Raw genomic sequence first — 16158 nt, forward strand, 5'->3', positions numbered from 1 at the left:
ACCCATCTGGGTGGAGCTAGCATCTGGGAAGAAGGGGAATGACAGCAGCATGCATAGGCAAGTTGTGAAGCAGGCCAGGGAGTACAACACAGAGACAGTGAAGGACATAGCTGTAGAGAGCTGATATGAATGGCTGGGGTATTGTTACTGTGTTTTTACTGTTCTCCGTTTGAGTAATAAAAGGATATGGTTCTGTCCAGGTTTCTATCTGGCTGCTATTAGCAGTGAGCTAGAAGGAACTCTGTGGACCTGAGGATAGAGGCCTGAATGTAGTGTGAACAGACCCTTAGAATTCTAAATTTATAGACACAATTTTTGGCTGATGAACTCTCCCACATTGTTTACCTCCTTGTTTACAAGTGTCACTATAAAACTATGCTCTTGCAAAATAAGTGTACATTCTAAAATATTCACTCTTGAAGTACATTGTATCCCATAAATAATAGTGAAAACACACGATGTTCGAGGAGATGTTACGTTTTATTTCATGCAATAATTCAGATGGCATCCTTGAATATTATATTCTATGTCTTCAAGAATAATTTAAGATGCTCACATATACCTTATATTGTTAGCAGGAAGAAACATGTAATAGGTGTGCATAATTGAACAAACAGGAAGTGCAAGAACCATTTCACTTAATCTTTTCTATCTGAAATATATCAGTACAATAGAAAAACAAAGACAGGAGGAGTTACTGATAACTTTTGTAATAATGAACTACAAATAGTTCTATAGGAAGGTCGATATTTTAGAAAGCCATATATCTTGGTGACAAGGAGATTGTCTGAAAGTGTAAAAGGTTGAGGAAAAACCTATCATACGCAAGTTACGGGTGAGCAAGCACAGCTGGTGGGAGAATATACATCAATTAGAATGCTTTTGCCCCAGGGACACAACAATGTAACTTGTAATTTTGCAAGTTTTGTTTCCATACAACATTCACATTTTCCTGCCATTTGAAGTGACGTCTCAGAGAATCTGTACAGAAAAAAAACACAATTAGCATTTAACAAAAAGGGGAGTTTTGTCAACAAATTTACAGAACGTAGTGTATCGAGACATTTTTCTGCAGTCCATAACTTAGATACCAAACGTTTACGAGCCACTCAAACGCAACAAATACCAGTCTACACTCCAAATAGACCCTCGTGTGCCGCAGAGTGTTAAAGCAGCAGAATACAATCCTAAACTCTCGCTCACAGCCTGAAGGTTGCGGGTTCACCCCCTGCTGGTAGCTGGCTTGAATTAGGTAGCTGGCTCAAGCCTTCCATCCTTCCAAGCTCAGTAAAATGAGTACCCAGCTTTCTGGGGGGTAAAGATGACTGGAGAAGGCAACGGCAAACCACCCCGCAAAAAAACAGTGTGCAAAGAAAACATCACAAAGTGCAAGCACTGAGTCATGACCTAGGAGTCGGTCATGACTCAGTGCTTGCACCAGGGTACTTTACCTTATACTCCAAATAGATTCCGTAAATTACAGCAAAGGAAATTCTCTTGGATTAATAAAAGGAATGCACGGTTTCCTATTGGGCTAGATGAATTGGTTGAAACACTTTAGTCGTCATTTTTTTTAAACATTTTTTTCTTTTCTTTTTGTATCTATTTGGTCATTCTAGTGCTTTTATTCATTTTTGCATCTTATCTGTTTATCACTGTTTGATTAATAATTATTATTGAATTTATCTGTCCATTTTACCAGTTTATTTCATTATTTTAACTTATTTACTTTTTCATTAATTTATTTTACTTCTCTGCTATAATATCACTTTTTTCACTTTAGGAAAGTTTCTTTGTATTAATTAACATTTTTGTTCAGGGCTTGGCGGCTGCTACCATGACATAGGATTCCGGCTATCTCCTGCCTATATTTAAATGTCTTTGATTAGTTTGTATTTGTTAGTGGCCTGACGAAGAAGCCATTGTGGCTTCATAACGTGTATCCCAACAACAGTTATCCTGTATCCAGGTTACCAGCATCCCTTTTCCAGCAGTAGAAATAGGAGAGGGGAGAAAACCACTGCCAGAAACCTCTGTCAGTGGCTTATCTTCCTGGAGAAGTAATGGATCGGGCATGCTGAAACTCAATATGCCTGATAATTGTTTTCCCTGATACCTGCCATCACAGAAAATTCTGGACACCCTCATTCACATTAAATAGTCTGTACAATAACTTTGTATTGCTTTTCAGTACTGCCAGATCTGCCTGCTTTGCATCTCACTCTTAGGGCTCCCACCCACTAGTGTTTTTTTTCACTGCGAAATTCGCACGTTTTTTTTTTTCTACAGGGGGTCTATGGGACTTGTAAAGCTAAAATCGCGATTTTGCGCAATCGCGATTTTAGCTTTACAACTCCCATAGCCCAAAGACCCCTGCAGAAAAAAAAAAACGCTGCGAATTTCGCAGTAAAATAATGCTAGTGGGTGGGAGCCCTTAGATTTAAACTTCTTGTGAAATCTAAAAATGCCATTAGTTTTGTAATGTAACAGCTGTGGCAGAGAAGAATGATGTTTGCCCATTGAACTCAATGGAGCCGGCAATACAGCCGGCTCCATTGAAAGCAATGGGCTGCGGGCGATCTCACGATGAATTTTCAGGAAGGGCTTAAAAATATATGAATTCATGAATGGGTGAGTGAGTGCTGCCTCTGATTGGTGAGGGCTGTGACCAATCAGAGGCAGCTCATTCAGCAGGCGGGGATTTTAAATCCCCGGCTGCTGAATACTACTAAGAGCAGTTCAGGAGAACTGCCGGCCGGCCGCGGCTGAACTTCGTCTGCCGGGACAAGGTGAGTATATATTTTTTTTACTTTTTACACATTTCTGGATGATTTTCAGGGAAGGGCTTATATTTTTAAGCCCTTCCCAAAAATTCATCATGAGATCGCCCGCAGCCCATTGCTTTCAATGGAGCCGACTGTATTGCCGGCTCCATTGAATTCAATGCACTGGACAGCGCTGCACTGCTCCGGCCCATTTCTAATGAAACGCGGCTAGGAGCAGATTTTTCGGGCGATTTTTCGGCCACGGTCACGCGATTTGCGGATGCGCATCCGTCATGCGATCCGCAAATCGCGGGAAAAAACGCCCGTGTGACCGAGGCCTTATAGTGTAAATGACAATATTATACAGTGAAGAAAAATCTTTTACTTTCTATGAAACTTCTAAATTACTACTTACCTTCTGTAACTTAGACACCATCCTTCACAGTATGCTAAAGTGACCTTAGCTGAACAGCCTTTCTGAGAAATCTGAGTTGTAACTTTCTGTAACATACATTTTTTTGGAGCTGAAATATAGAAAGAAAATTGTGAATTTAACAATAACAAAATTCATATGACTTTGTGCACTGCAGAATAAATTTAAATAACTAAAGAGCTAAAACATGAATTATGTAAATTAAATTTGTCAATCAATGTATGTAGCAGTAAAGGCCATTTTACACACAACAATTATTACTCAAAATTTGTTAAAACAATGGCTTTTGAGTGATAATCGGTGTGTGTAAGTGCTACCATTGTGCCCTTTTCGTTTGAATGATGATTTTTAGTTCAGCATAAAAACCATTATTCAGACCGCACGCTGGGAGCATAAGATAACATTGTATCCTCTGTGCAGTTCATGGCTGAAAACAGCCCGCAGGCTGTTATCTACACCAGAGCCAGAGATTACATTGCTTTCTCTTAGCAGCCCATGGCTGAACAATAGAGATAATTACAGAGCTCAGACCTCCTGCTGACTTCTGCGACAGCTCTGGAGGCTCATTTGCATATGGAGCTGATAAAGTACTAATTGGCATTGTTGCCCATTAGTACTTTATGCAAAATGATTGCTTAAAACTGTCATTCTCCTTATCTTTTGAACAAATTTTGAGCGATCATCTTTGCGTGTAAATGGTGCTTAGCTCTAGAATGGAAAACATACTATATCTTGATTTAATATGAGACATTTAGCTATGAATTAAAAGGATAAAGTCATACACTTGAGACAACTGTTGGGTGGTAGTAGCTGTCATTACAAACATGAGACAATGGCATTGGTTGTAAAATCAAGCATGGCTGATCTAATTGCCCCCTGTAAGTTGATTCAAGCTGGAAACTTTGGTATTCATTGATGCACTCTCTTATGTATAGATTAATATATCCAATTTCTTTAGAGGTCTATTTACTTGTCATTGACCCATGCACAAGCCCTGTACTGTAGCATATGGAGTCCCTACAGGCATTGTCCTGCAAGTGCCTTGTATGTTGCCTGTTGCTTCTGCCTGATTTCATAGAAAATTGGAGGCATGCATAAGTATGTATGTGTGAGGACTCAAACCAGGGAACTCGTGTGCACGCGACGATGTCTCTCCCCAATGAGCTTTCAGTCCTATGGATAGCTCCCATGCTAAACCTTGCCCTAGTTCCATGCTCCTGTGTTTCCCTAACTGGCTCCACCCTGTTTTTTCCCTAATTAGTCTGCCTATAAAAGTCTGCCCCCCCACTCCATCCTTGCGTGTTTATTGTGCTCTAAGCCCTCAGCCTTTAAACTACCGTAGCTACTTCCTCTACGTCCTCTACCTAATCTTCTGTACTGCATTGCCCTTTCTGTGTACAGGACGCTGGCTTATTCCTGACTACGTCTCTGCTGAATTCTCTGTACTACATCACCCTCTCTGTGTACCGGACGCTGGCTTGTTCCTGACTACATCTCTGTAGAATCTTCTGTACTGCATTGCCCTCTCTGTGTACCGGACGCTGGCTTATTCCTGACTACGTCTCTGCTGAATTCTCTGTACTACATCACCCTCTCTGTGTACCGGACGCTGGCTTATTCCTGACTACGTCTCTGCTGAATTCTCTGTACTACATCGCCCTCTCTGTGTACCAACTGCTGGCTTGCCTGATCACATTGCCTGCTCTTGCAGGCTGCCACCCGAGACTCCAATCGTGTCACAGTATGATTACATAAGAGGCTATGGCAAATGTATTACAGATCTGTACCACATGGGTCCATAATAGGCTGCGTTCATAAATTGCAGTGGTAATAAACCTAACAAAAAGGGTACCTAGAGTTCTAATGCCACAGCAGCAGTGGTAAACATGAATGTTCTTTATGATTGCTCAGAAGATCATGGGCACAAAAAGATCATAAATACTGACATTGTTTTAAATGCAATGTAACATGCTGCATAGAGATTAGTTGGGGCATATCAAGTGATAAAGTTTGCTCTTTGTTCTACTAGTACACAGGGCTTAGGGTGCTTTTAGATAGAACTATTATGATTCAAAAACATTGTTCAAATGAGCAAAAGTGAATGATCGTTCAGTTGTTGGCTCGTGTTTAGACTGAATGATGAAGGAGAATCACTCGCCTTTCATTTTATGCAGGCATAAGAACCATTGTTGGCTTATTCACTTATCGTTCAGTTTAAACATCATTCAGTTTCTCACATTCACTTACACAGCAAATTTGAACGATTGAATGATATAAAACGATGCTCCTTTGAATGAGCCAACAATGTGTTTGGCTGTTTAAACAGGCTACACGAGAGCCAACGAGCTAGCGGTGACGCCACTTGTTCTTGAAACAAGAATCAGCCAGTCTAAAAGGACTAATAGACTAGCTTTCAGATATTTTTCCAGTGTGTTTGTTTAATTGATACCAATGTTTATTGAGCTTTGCAGTCGAGTAAACCTGGCAAATTCTTACCTGTACAGACAGTACAGCAACCATCAGGCGTTGTCTGAAGCAAATCCTGTAAAACATAACTTTTATATTAAGACTACATTCACATGCTTCCCGTTGAGCCATCCAATATGGAGATTCCATCTGACATGCCGAAAACCGCATGAAGACAAAACCCTGGAAGACTTTATAGGCAGTCATTGCTAAAAAGGTCCCTGTTTCATCAGGTTTCTGTTCATTTACAGCTTTTTGGCTGGACCGAATAGTTTAGTTGGCTATGCTCTTTTGTCCAGTCATAATGTCGGAAACGAAAGGAAACCTGATGAAACGGAGGCTAAAGCTTGAAGCCTTGATCTATAAAACCTTCCAGGATTCCATCTGAATGCTGTTTTTGGAGTCCCCAGATGGGAAAGCTGGACAGAGCCGAATGGCATATGAATGTAGCCTACTATTGGGACTTAGAATGTCTGATTGGAAAAGAACATTAAATGTCAAATATAACTTTATTTCTGTATTGTTAGGTAAATTATTTTATCTTTTTATTTCAGTTTTCAGACTCTTTAGGTATTTTGATAAGCATGCAGCAGATTTGTTTTTATTGCTGAATCTGCACAAAAATTTGCAAAAAAGCAAGGTACAATGAAAGTGAATGTTGTTTTAAACAACGTCAATTACTTTTAGCATGAGAAATCCACAGCGAATCCTATACATGCTGTGGATTTTCAACTTAACAGCATATCTTATAGGTTGCAGAAATTATGTGGATTTTTGCTACTGACCACATTTATCCCAACACAATGGATGAGATCTGTGACTAAATCTGCACCAAAATCCACAAGAAAATCTACATATAAGGGTCACTGCAGACTGGAACGTGCGCCAATACCCTTGCCGCTACGGAGTGTATTTGTGCATGAGCCAGCATTTTTTTGGGGGGGGGGGTTGACTATTCAAACGCTACCAGAGATGAGCGAGCATACTCGCTAAGCAAACTACTCAAGCGAGTAGTGCCTTATGCGAGTACCTGCCCGCTCGTCTCTAAAGATTCGGCTGCCGATGCGGGTGAGTTGCGGCGGTGAGCAGGGGGGAGCGGGGGAAAGAGAGGGAGAGAGAGATCTCCCCGCCGTTCCTCCCCGCTCTCCCCCGCCGCTCCCTGCCCCCCGCCGACAGCCGAAAGACTTCTTTCTTTGTTCCAGAAGTTGAGAAGGGGGTGGGCAGGAGAGACACCCAATGTGTAATTTCCACTTAAATGTAATTTAACTCTACAGAGACTGCATTCTCAACACATACGGAATCTACTGAACTCATGTTGGACTGATAATGTAGCACACATTCTTTCATCATGCCATTGTCTAGCAATTATCATATTGAATGATGCTGCTACCAGTCTCTGCAGAGTTAAATCACTATAGCTGTGTAATACATCTAGTTTATACAAATTAATAGACATTTTAGGCTAATTAATCATCATTTTCTACTACATTGTATATTGTAATATTTCGCTATGTGTGCACCTGGCTAAGTATAACACATGAGTTGTTTGATTGATTCTACCCCAAACGCTCTACCCCAAAACATCTGGACAGTCCTGGACGCACAGAACTTCAGACGTGCCTTAAAGACACACCTCTTCAAAGAAGCATACCAAGCCTCCTGATCTAGTCCCACACCCCCACAATATGCCCCCTGCCCCTCCCTGCAGTTTTCCAGTTTTGCCTAGTTTTCCAATTTCCAGCCCCGCACTTCCTGTTCTACCCACACTCCATTTATGTCCTAAAAACTGTATATCACATGTTATCGTCGCATTGCTGTGTTCCCCCTTGCTCCCCCGCCTGTCCCTGTACCTTCTGTATCACCCCCACCTGCTTTGTTTCCAAACAATTGAATACCACATGTAACTTTACTAATTTCACTAGTTTTTGTACTATTTGTGTTCCCTATATGCCTTGAAAGTGCTGCTAAATAAGTTGGCGTTATACAAATAAAGATTATTATATTCTCATTATCCTATATATAGAGATAAATTATAGACACAACTCACAGACGTACAGTCCTCCTCAGTTCTCGCAGGGCAAACTTTTTTTTGTGATGAAGTTATAAAGTTTTCTCCAATGCATTCACAAGTATACTGTGTACAGTTATCATTCGGTAGGAATTTCGACTGATTAGCCTGAAATTAGGAATGCAAATAATTATAAAGTAAAGCTTTTATAGGACACCAAACAGCAATGTTGGGGTAAGTTGAGTAGAATGAGCTGCGAAATATGTCCTCCTGCAGAATATTCGGCCCCATAATTTGCACTGCTAATTTGCAGAATTTGGTGCAGAATTGAAAACAACAGTATCCTGTCAGCAATTCTACATCACAATCCGCAGTTGGCAGTGCCAATTTTGCTGCGGAATTCAGGAGCGGCATATTCCACAACACTGTTACAGAATATTCTGTCCCATGTGAAAGGTCCCTCAGACGATAGCGCAGATAGCAATATAAGTTGCAAATGTTTATGCAAATTCCCACTTTCATAAAAATGTGCAACTTTTTTATGTTAGAAACTGGTGTAAAATATTTTATGAATGTCCCCAAATGTTCCATAAGTGATTGAGTCAAATGTGGAACTCTTCGAACAACACAGGTTGCAGGGTGCTAAATAATTAATCATTCAATGTAAAACTATCATGCAAACATCGAAGTGGTTGGAGGATAATGTAGGGATTGTCCAGAGTCTACGAAAATTTTCTCAGGTACAAATTCCTATTTGAGTAGAATTCTACTATAAAAAGTATTTAACCAGGAAAGCAGAAACAGTATTAATCAGTGTTTATTTATCTTTGATAACTTAATACCTTTAATAAAAGAGTGGATCCATCAGGAGCTGTAATGACACAAGCCACCTGAACACACTTTCCACAGCAGTCCTCTGTAGATTTTTTATAGATAAAGCCCTACAGGAGAAAGTACAACTTGGTTACACAGACGTGGAGTTTACAAATAAATAAATTATTGACGTTGCTGATACCTATGAGAAATACTGTAAGTGAGCATACAAGAAAATCAGACTTATGGCTAATATTCTGCAATAGAATCAGGAAAAATCCGAAGACTGGAACTGCATTAGCTAGAAATAAAATTAAAAAAAATGTGCATAAAATACATACATAATAGACATTAAATATAGAGCCTCGTTAAGGCAGCGGAAATGCAGTCCTAAGCTCTCACTCACGACCTGAAGGTTGCTCAAGGCTAACTCAACCTTCCATCCTTCTGAGGTTGGTAAAATGAGTACCCAGCTTGGTGGTGGTAATAAAATAAATTACCTGAAAGCGCTAAGGAATAAGTTGGCGCTATACAAATAGCAATATTTATTTATTTATATTGTGAAACGTATTTGGGCTGCATGTGGTTCATTCACAGACGTGTATTTTGTGTGCGCATTTCAGCTGCACAAAAAAAGAGAGAACCTGCTCTATCTCTCTGTGTATTTCAGCACTGAAGGTCCCCATAGAAGTCAATAGGGGTTCGCAAATAAACATGGAATACGCAAGGAAATGCGTTAAACACTGCGTAATTCAGCTAGAAGAAGAACGCATTTAGAACTAATTAGCGATTTCAATCAGTGCGTTCGTTTGCCGCTCACAAACGAACATGCACTGCAGGCAGAAAAAGTATAGGTAAAATACACTGATGCATGCACAAAAAGGCCTCATTCATAACGCAAAAAAGGGTGTGCTAAGACATGCGCAATTGCGCTAGCGCCAATGTGAAGCCACCGTTAATGATGACACAAATCCAAAATAGAATATGCTGCATTTTTTTCACGCGCGTCTGAAACTCCAATTCAAATCAATGAGGAGTTAGTACTCCGTATTACACTTGTAAAAACATATGCACATAATACGGAACGTAAATACACCCATGTGAATGGGCCTCAAATACAACTACATTACTCTTTAATTTATATGAGTTAAAAAACTCTGCGTTTGCATTTGCAAAATATGTGCACGCGTTCCGTAGAGAATAGAATCTATTGTTTTCAAAGCACAGGAAAACGGAGTAAGTCCAACATCCGGTAAAAAAACTTTCTCTTTATTGAAAAATCCAGACAGACATAGAGGAACAAGAAGCATGAGCCCTTAGGACTTCTTCACATGGGCGTGATTTCGTCTCATTGTAACTAGAGATGAGCGAACGTACTCGTCCGAGCTTGATATTCGTGCGAATATTAGGGTGTTCGGGATGCTCGTTACTCGTAACGAGTACCACGCGGTGTTCCGGTTACTTTCAGTTTCCTCTCTGAGACGTTAGCGCGCTTTTCTGGCCAATTGAAAGACAGGGAAGGCATTACAACTTCCCCCTGTGACGTTCAAGCCCTATACCACCCCCCTGCTGTGAGTGGCTGGGGCGATCAGATGTCACCCGAGTATAAAAGTCGGCCCCTCCCGCGGCTCGCCACACATGCCTTGTGAGTTAGCTGAGGGAAAGTACTATCGTGCTGGTGCTGCTGTAGGGAGAGCGTTAGGAGTCAGTGTAGGCTTCAAGAACCCCAAAGGTCCTTCTTAGGGCCACATCTACCTGTGTGCAGGCTGCTGCTAGCAGTGTTTTTTTTTTTTTTTTCTCAAAATCGGCAGTGCAGAGCATTGCACCCGGCATTAGGGACAGAAGTGGTGTATAGGCAGGGAGAGTGTTAGGAGTGAGTGTAGCCTTCAAGAACCTCAACGGTCCTTTCTAGGGCCAAATTTAACCGTGTGCAGTACTGTGCTGGCTGCTGTTAGCAGTGTTGCATTTTTTTTTTTCTAAAAATCGTCTGTGCAGAGCATTGCACCCTCCATTGATACTACAGGGACAGAATTATGTAGGCAGGGCCACAACACAGTTATTGTTCATTGAATATACGCAGTGGGTCCTTCCCTTTGCTAAAAAGGACCAAAAATTATATTTGGCCAGCCTGTGTCAGTCCTAAGGTCTCCGTGTACGTGTGTGCTGCGTGGACAACGTACAAAAATCAGACGCAACCAGCTACGGTTTACTGCAGGCTTGCGCCATTGTCTTTCCTGACTGGCAAATACCTGCTCTGTTAGAGTTAATAACTCTGCTACACTAAAGTTGTGTGTCACTTTTTCAGGGCCACACTACAGTTCTAAAAGTTATTGTTCATTGAATATACGCAGTGGGTCCTTCCCTTTGCTAAAAAGGACAAAAAATTATATTTGGCCTGCCTGTGTCAGTCCTAAGGTCTCCGTGTACATGTGTGCTGCGTGGACAACGTACAAAAATCAGACGCAACCAGCTACGGTTTACTGCAGGCTTGCGCCATTGTCTTTCCTGACTGGCAAATACCTGCTCTGCTAGAGTTAATAACTCTGCTACACTATAGTTGTGTGACACTTTTTGAGGGCCACACCACAGATATTAAACTTCTTGTTCATTGAATATACGCAGTGGGGTCTTCCCTTTGCTAAAAAGGAAAAGAAATTATATTTGGCCTACAGGCTTGCGCCAATTTATTTCCTGCCTGGGAAATCAAATCACTGGTAATACAGCATGCTGAGGGGTAGGGGTAAGCCTAGAGGACGTGGACGTGGACGTGGCTGAGGACGCGTAGGCCCAAGTGAGGGTGTGGGCACAGGCCGAGCTCCTGATCCAGGTGTGTCGCAGCCGACTGCTGCGCGATTAGGAGAGAGGCACGTTTCTGGCGTCCCCACATTCATCGCCCAATTAATGGGTCCACGCGGGAGACCTTTATTAGAAAATGAGCAGTGTGAGCAGGTCCTGTCCTGGATGGCAGAAAGTGCTTCGAGCAACCTATCGTCCAGCCACAGTTCTGCGCCGTCCACTGCTGCAAATCCGAATCCTCTGTCTGCTGCTCCTCCTTCCTCCCAGCCTCCTCACTCCACTACAATGACACATGCTCAGGAGCGGGAACACTCCCAGGAACTGTTCTCGGGCCCCTGCTTAGATTGGGCAGGAGTGGTTCCTCTCCCACCAGAGGAGTTTATCGTCACTGATGCCCAACCATTCGAAAGTTCCCGGGGTCCGGGGGATGAGGCTGGGGACTTCCGCCAACTGTCTCAAGAACTTTCTGTGGGTGAGGAGGACGATGACGATGAGACACAGTTGTCTTGCAGTGAGGTAGTAGTAAGGGCAGTAAGTCCGAGGGAGCAGCGCACAGAGGATTCGGAGGAAGAGCAGCAGGACGATGAGGTGACTGACCCCACCTGGTGTGCAACGCCTACTCAGGACAGGTCTTCAGAGGGGGAGGCAAGGGCATCAGCAGGGCAGGTTGCAAGAGGCAGTGCGGTGGCCAGGGGTAGAGGCAGGGCCAGACCGAATAATCCACCAAGTGTTTCCCAAAGCACACCCTCGCGCCATGCCACCCTGCAGAGGCCGAGGTGCTCTAAGGTCTGGCAGTTTTTCACAGAGACGCCTGACGACCGACGAACAGTGGTGTGCAACCTTTGTCGCGCCAAGATCAGCCGGGGGGCCACCACCAACAGCCTCACCACCACCAGCATGCGCAGACATATGATGGCCAAGCACCCCACAAGGTGGGACGAAGGCCGTTCACCGCCTCCAATTTGCACCCCTGCCTCTCCCCCTGTGCCCCAACCTGCCACTGAGATCCAACCTCCCTCTCTGGACACAGGCACAACCGTCTCATGGCCTGCACCCACACCCTCACCTCCGCTGTCCTCGGCCCCATCCAGCAATGTCTCGCACCGCACAGTCCAGCCGTCGCTAGCGCAAGTGTTGGAGCGCAAGCGCAAGTACGCCACCACGCACCCGCACGCTCAATCGTTAACCGTCCACATAGCCAAATTTATCAGCCTTGAGATGCTGCCGTATAGGGTTGTGGAAACGGAGTCCTTCAAAGCTATGATGGCGGCGGCGGCCCCGCGCTACTCAGTTCCCAGTCGCCACTACTTTTCCCGATGTGCCGTCCCAGCCCTGCACGACCACGTCTCCCGCAACATTGTACGCGCCCTCACCAATGCAGTTAGTGGCAAGGTCCACTTAACTACGGACACGTGGACAAGCACAGGCGGGCAGGGCCACTACATCTCCCTGACGGCACATTGGGTGAATTTAGTGGAGGCTGGGACAGAGTCAGAGCCTGGGACCGCTCACGTCCTACCCACCCCCAGAATTGCGGGCCACAGCTCGGTGGTGGTATCTGCGGCGGTGTATGCTTCTTCCACTAAAGCACCCTCCTCCTCCTCCTCCTCCTCCTCCTCAACCTCTGTCTCGCAATCTAGATGTGTCAGCAGCAGCAGGACGTCGCCAGCAGTCGGTGTCGCTCGGCGTGGCAGCACAGCGGTGGGCAAGCGTCAGCAGGCCGTGCTGAAACTACTCAGCTTAGGAGATAGGAGGCACACGGCCCACGAATTGGTGCAGGGTCTGACAGAGCAGACGGACCGTTGGCTTGCGCCGCTGAGCCTCCAACCGGGCATGGTCGTGTGTGACAACGGCCGTAACCTGGTGGCGGCTCTGCAGCTCGGCAGCCTCACGCACGTGCCATGCCTGGCCCACGTCTTTAATTTGGTGGTTCAGCGCTTTCTGAAAAGCTACCCACGCTTGTCAGACCTGCTCGTAAAGGTGCGTCGGCTCTGCGCACATTTCCGCAAGTCCCACACGGACGCTGCCACCCTGCGCACCCTGCAACATCGCTTTAATCTGCCAGTGCACCGACTGCTGTACGACGTGCCCACACGGTGGAACTCTACGCTCCACATGTTGGCTAGGCTCTATGAGCAGCGTAGAGCTATAGTGGAATACCAACTCCAACATGGGCGGCGCAGTGGGAGTCAGCCTCCTCAATTCTTTTCAGAAGAGTGGCCCTGGTTGGCAGACATCTGCCAGGTCCTTCGAAATTTTGATCAGTCTACCCAGGTGGTGAGCGGCGATGCTGCAATCATTAGCGTCACCATTCCTCTGCTATGCATCTTGAGAACTTCCCTGCAAACCATAAAGGCAGCCGCTTTGCGCTCGGAAACAGAGCCGGGGGAAGACAGTATGTCGCTGGATAGTCAGAGCACCCTCCTGTCTATATCTCAGCGCGTTCAGGAGGAGGAGGAGGAGGATGAGGAGGAGGGGGAAGAGACAGCTTGGCCCACTGCTGACGGTACCCATGCTGCTTGCCTGTCATCATTTCAGCGTGTATGGCCTGAGGAGGAGGAGGAGGAGGAGGAGGATCCTGAAAGTGATCTTCCTAGTGCGGACAGCCATGTGTTGCGTACAGGTACCCTGGCACACATGGCTGACTTCATGTTAGGATGCCTTTCTCGTGACCCTCGCATTCAACGCATTCTGGCCACTACGGATTACTGGGTGTACACACTGCTCGACCCACGCTATAAGGAGAACCTTCCCAATCTCATTCCCGAAGAGGAAAGGGGTTCGAGAGTGTTGTACACCCAGCGTTGAAACTTTAACTTGAACCAATTTTTCGTTAAACTGGGCTGCCTCCAGGCCTAGTTACCACTTAAGCCACATTAACCAAAGCGATTAATGGGTTTCACCTGCCATCTTGGTTGGGCATGGCCAATTTTTACTGAGGTACATTAGTACTGTTGGTACACCAATTTTTTGGGGCCCTCACCTACAGTGTAATCATAGCAATTTGTATGTTCTTCACCTGCACTCATGGTACAGAAGTGTGTGTGGGGTTGGCCTACACTTTAGCTGCATAAATGTAACTTGGGCCTTGGCTATACTGCAGCTACTGAAATGGAATGAAGACTGCGTTCCCACTATACTGCTGCTTCGGAATTGTTACTGGGGCCTGTCTTGAGTGCTACTATTGCTGACATGGAACGAAGACTGCGCTCCCGCTATAATGCTGCTAGTGATATGTTAGTGGGGCCTGTCCTAATGCTACGGCTGAAATGTTACGAATTCTGGGCTCTGCCTATACCGCTGCTAATGGTATGTCTCTGGGGTGTGGAAACAGAGGCTTCCCAAAGACATGATGGCGGCGAGGCCATTTCCCACCAACGCGGTTACTGTAAAGGTGCATATAACCATGGACACGTGTAGAGGACACGTAGTGCCTCAAAAACATCCCCCTCCTCCTCCAACAGGGAAAACAAACATTCTTGGCAAATGCCTTTGCATTGGTTCGTCTGGTGGCAGTCCAAGAATTTCACCTTTACCGACACTACAAGAGAGACCCCCCACCATCCCCCCGCCACGGCCCACTTAATCCTGGCCACATTCCGAAAACCAACAAAATAAAACCGCGCTACTAGGTCCGCAGTCACCACCACATTACCACCAACGCGGTTACTGTTAAGGTGCGTATAACCACTGACACATGTAGAGGACACGTAGTGCCTCAAAAACATCCCCCTCCTCCTCCAACAGGGAAAACAAACATTCTTGGCAAATGCCTTTGCATTGGTTCGTCTGGTGGCAGTCCAAGAATTTCACCTTTACCGACACTACAAGAGAGACCCCCCACCATCCCCCCGCCACGGCCCACTTAATCCTGGCCACATTCCGAAAACCAACAAAATAAAACCGCGCTACTAGGTCCGCAGTCACCACCACATTACCACCAACGCGGTTACTGTTAAGGTACATATTACCAGTCTGACTGGGGCATGCAGAGACACCTTGACAGAATGAATAGTGTGTGACACATAGGTTCCCCATTGCTATGCCCACGTGTGCAGCTCCTGATGGCGGTGGCACAGGATTCTATTTCTCATTGCTTCTGTACAGCATTGTGGGCTATCGCCCCGCCACTTTTAAAGAGGGTCGCTGCCTAGCCGTGCCAACCTCTGCAGTGTGTGCCTGCGGTTCCTCCTCATGGCAGACGCACTTCTAAATAGACATGAGGGTGGTGAGGCATTAGGGCAGCTGAAGGCTGCGCAGGGACACTTTGGTGTGCGCTGTGGGGGGGAGGGGGGACGGTTGGGCAGCATGTAACCCAGGAGAAGTGGCAGTGGAGTGTCATGCAGGCAGTGATTGTGCTTTGTTGGAGGTAGTGTGGTGCTTAGCAAAGGTATACCATGCTAATGAGGGCTTTTCAGAAGTAAAAGTTTTTGGGAGGGGGGGGGGCCCACTCTTGCCGCTATTGTGGCTTAATAGTGGGACCTGTGAACTTGAGATGCAGCCCAACATGTAGCCCCTCGCCTGCCCTATCCGTTGCTGTGTCGTTCCCATCACTTTCTTGAATTGCCCAGATTTTCACACAAGGAAACCTTAGCGAGCATCGGCGAAATACAAAAATGCTCGGGTCGCCCATTGACTTCAATGGGGTTCGTTACTCGAAACGAACCCTCGAGCATCGCGAAAAGTTCGTCCCGAGTAACGAGCACCCGAGCATTTTGGTGCTCGCTCATCTCTAATTGTAACAGGATGAAACTAAACTATTTCAATGGTTTCATTTTCATTAGCAGTATTCTTGCCAGGTAATACTATGTGCGGGTAAGATAGGCCACAACCTATCTTCCTGCTCTTTTGTACAAACTCATGCACTATAGCGCAGA

The 16158-nt window shown here is 45.2% G+C and overlaps 1 protein-coding gene across 1 annotated transcript in view; it reads right to left on the reverse strand.

The window, feature by feature from the left end:
* Positions 1 to 555: 555 nt before the first annotated feature.
* LOC136581748 (mucin-2-like) overlaps positions 556 to 16158 on the reverse strand; it is a 176267-nt gene continuing 160664 nt past the window's right edge. Inside the window, exons 29-33 of the mRNA XM_066582371.1 lie at positions 8515 to 8613; positions 7712 to 7840; positions 5695 to 5740; positions 3181 to 3289; positions 556 to 981 (exon numbers count right to left, since the gene is read on the reverse strand). Of these exons, the coding sequence (XP_066438468.1) occupies positions 819 to 981; positions 3181 to 3289; positions 5695 to 5740; positions 7712 to 7840; positions 8515 to 8613 (546 nt within the window). The 3' untranslated portion in view covers positions 556 to 818. The remainder of the gene's footprint in view (positions 982 to 3180; positions 3290 to 5694; positions 5741 to 7711; positions 7841 to 8514; positions 8614 to 16158) is intronic.

The sequence above is a fragment of the Eleutherodactylus coqui genome, chromosome 11 (assembly GCF_035609145.1).
Source record: "Eleutherodactylus coqui strain aEleCoq1 chromosome 11, aEleCoq1.hap1, whole genome shotgun sequence".
In the NCBI taxonomy this organism is placed as follows: domain Eukaryota; kingdom Metazoa; phylum Chordata; class Amphibia; order Anura; family Eleutherodactylidae; genus Eleutherodactylus; species Eleutherodactylus coqui.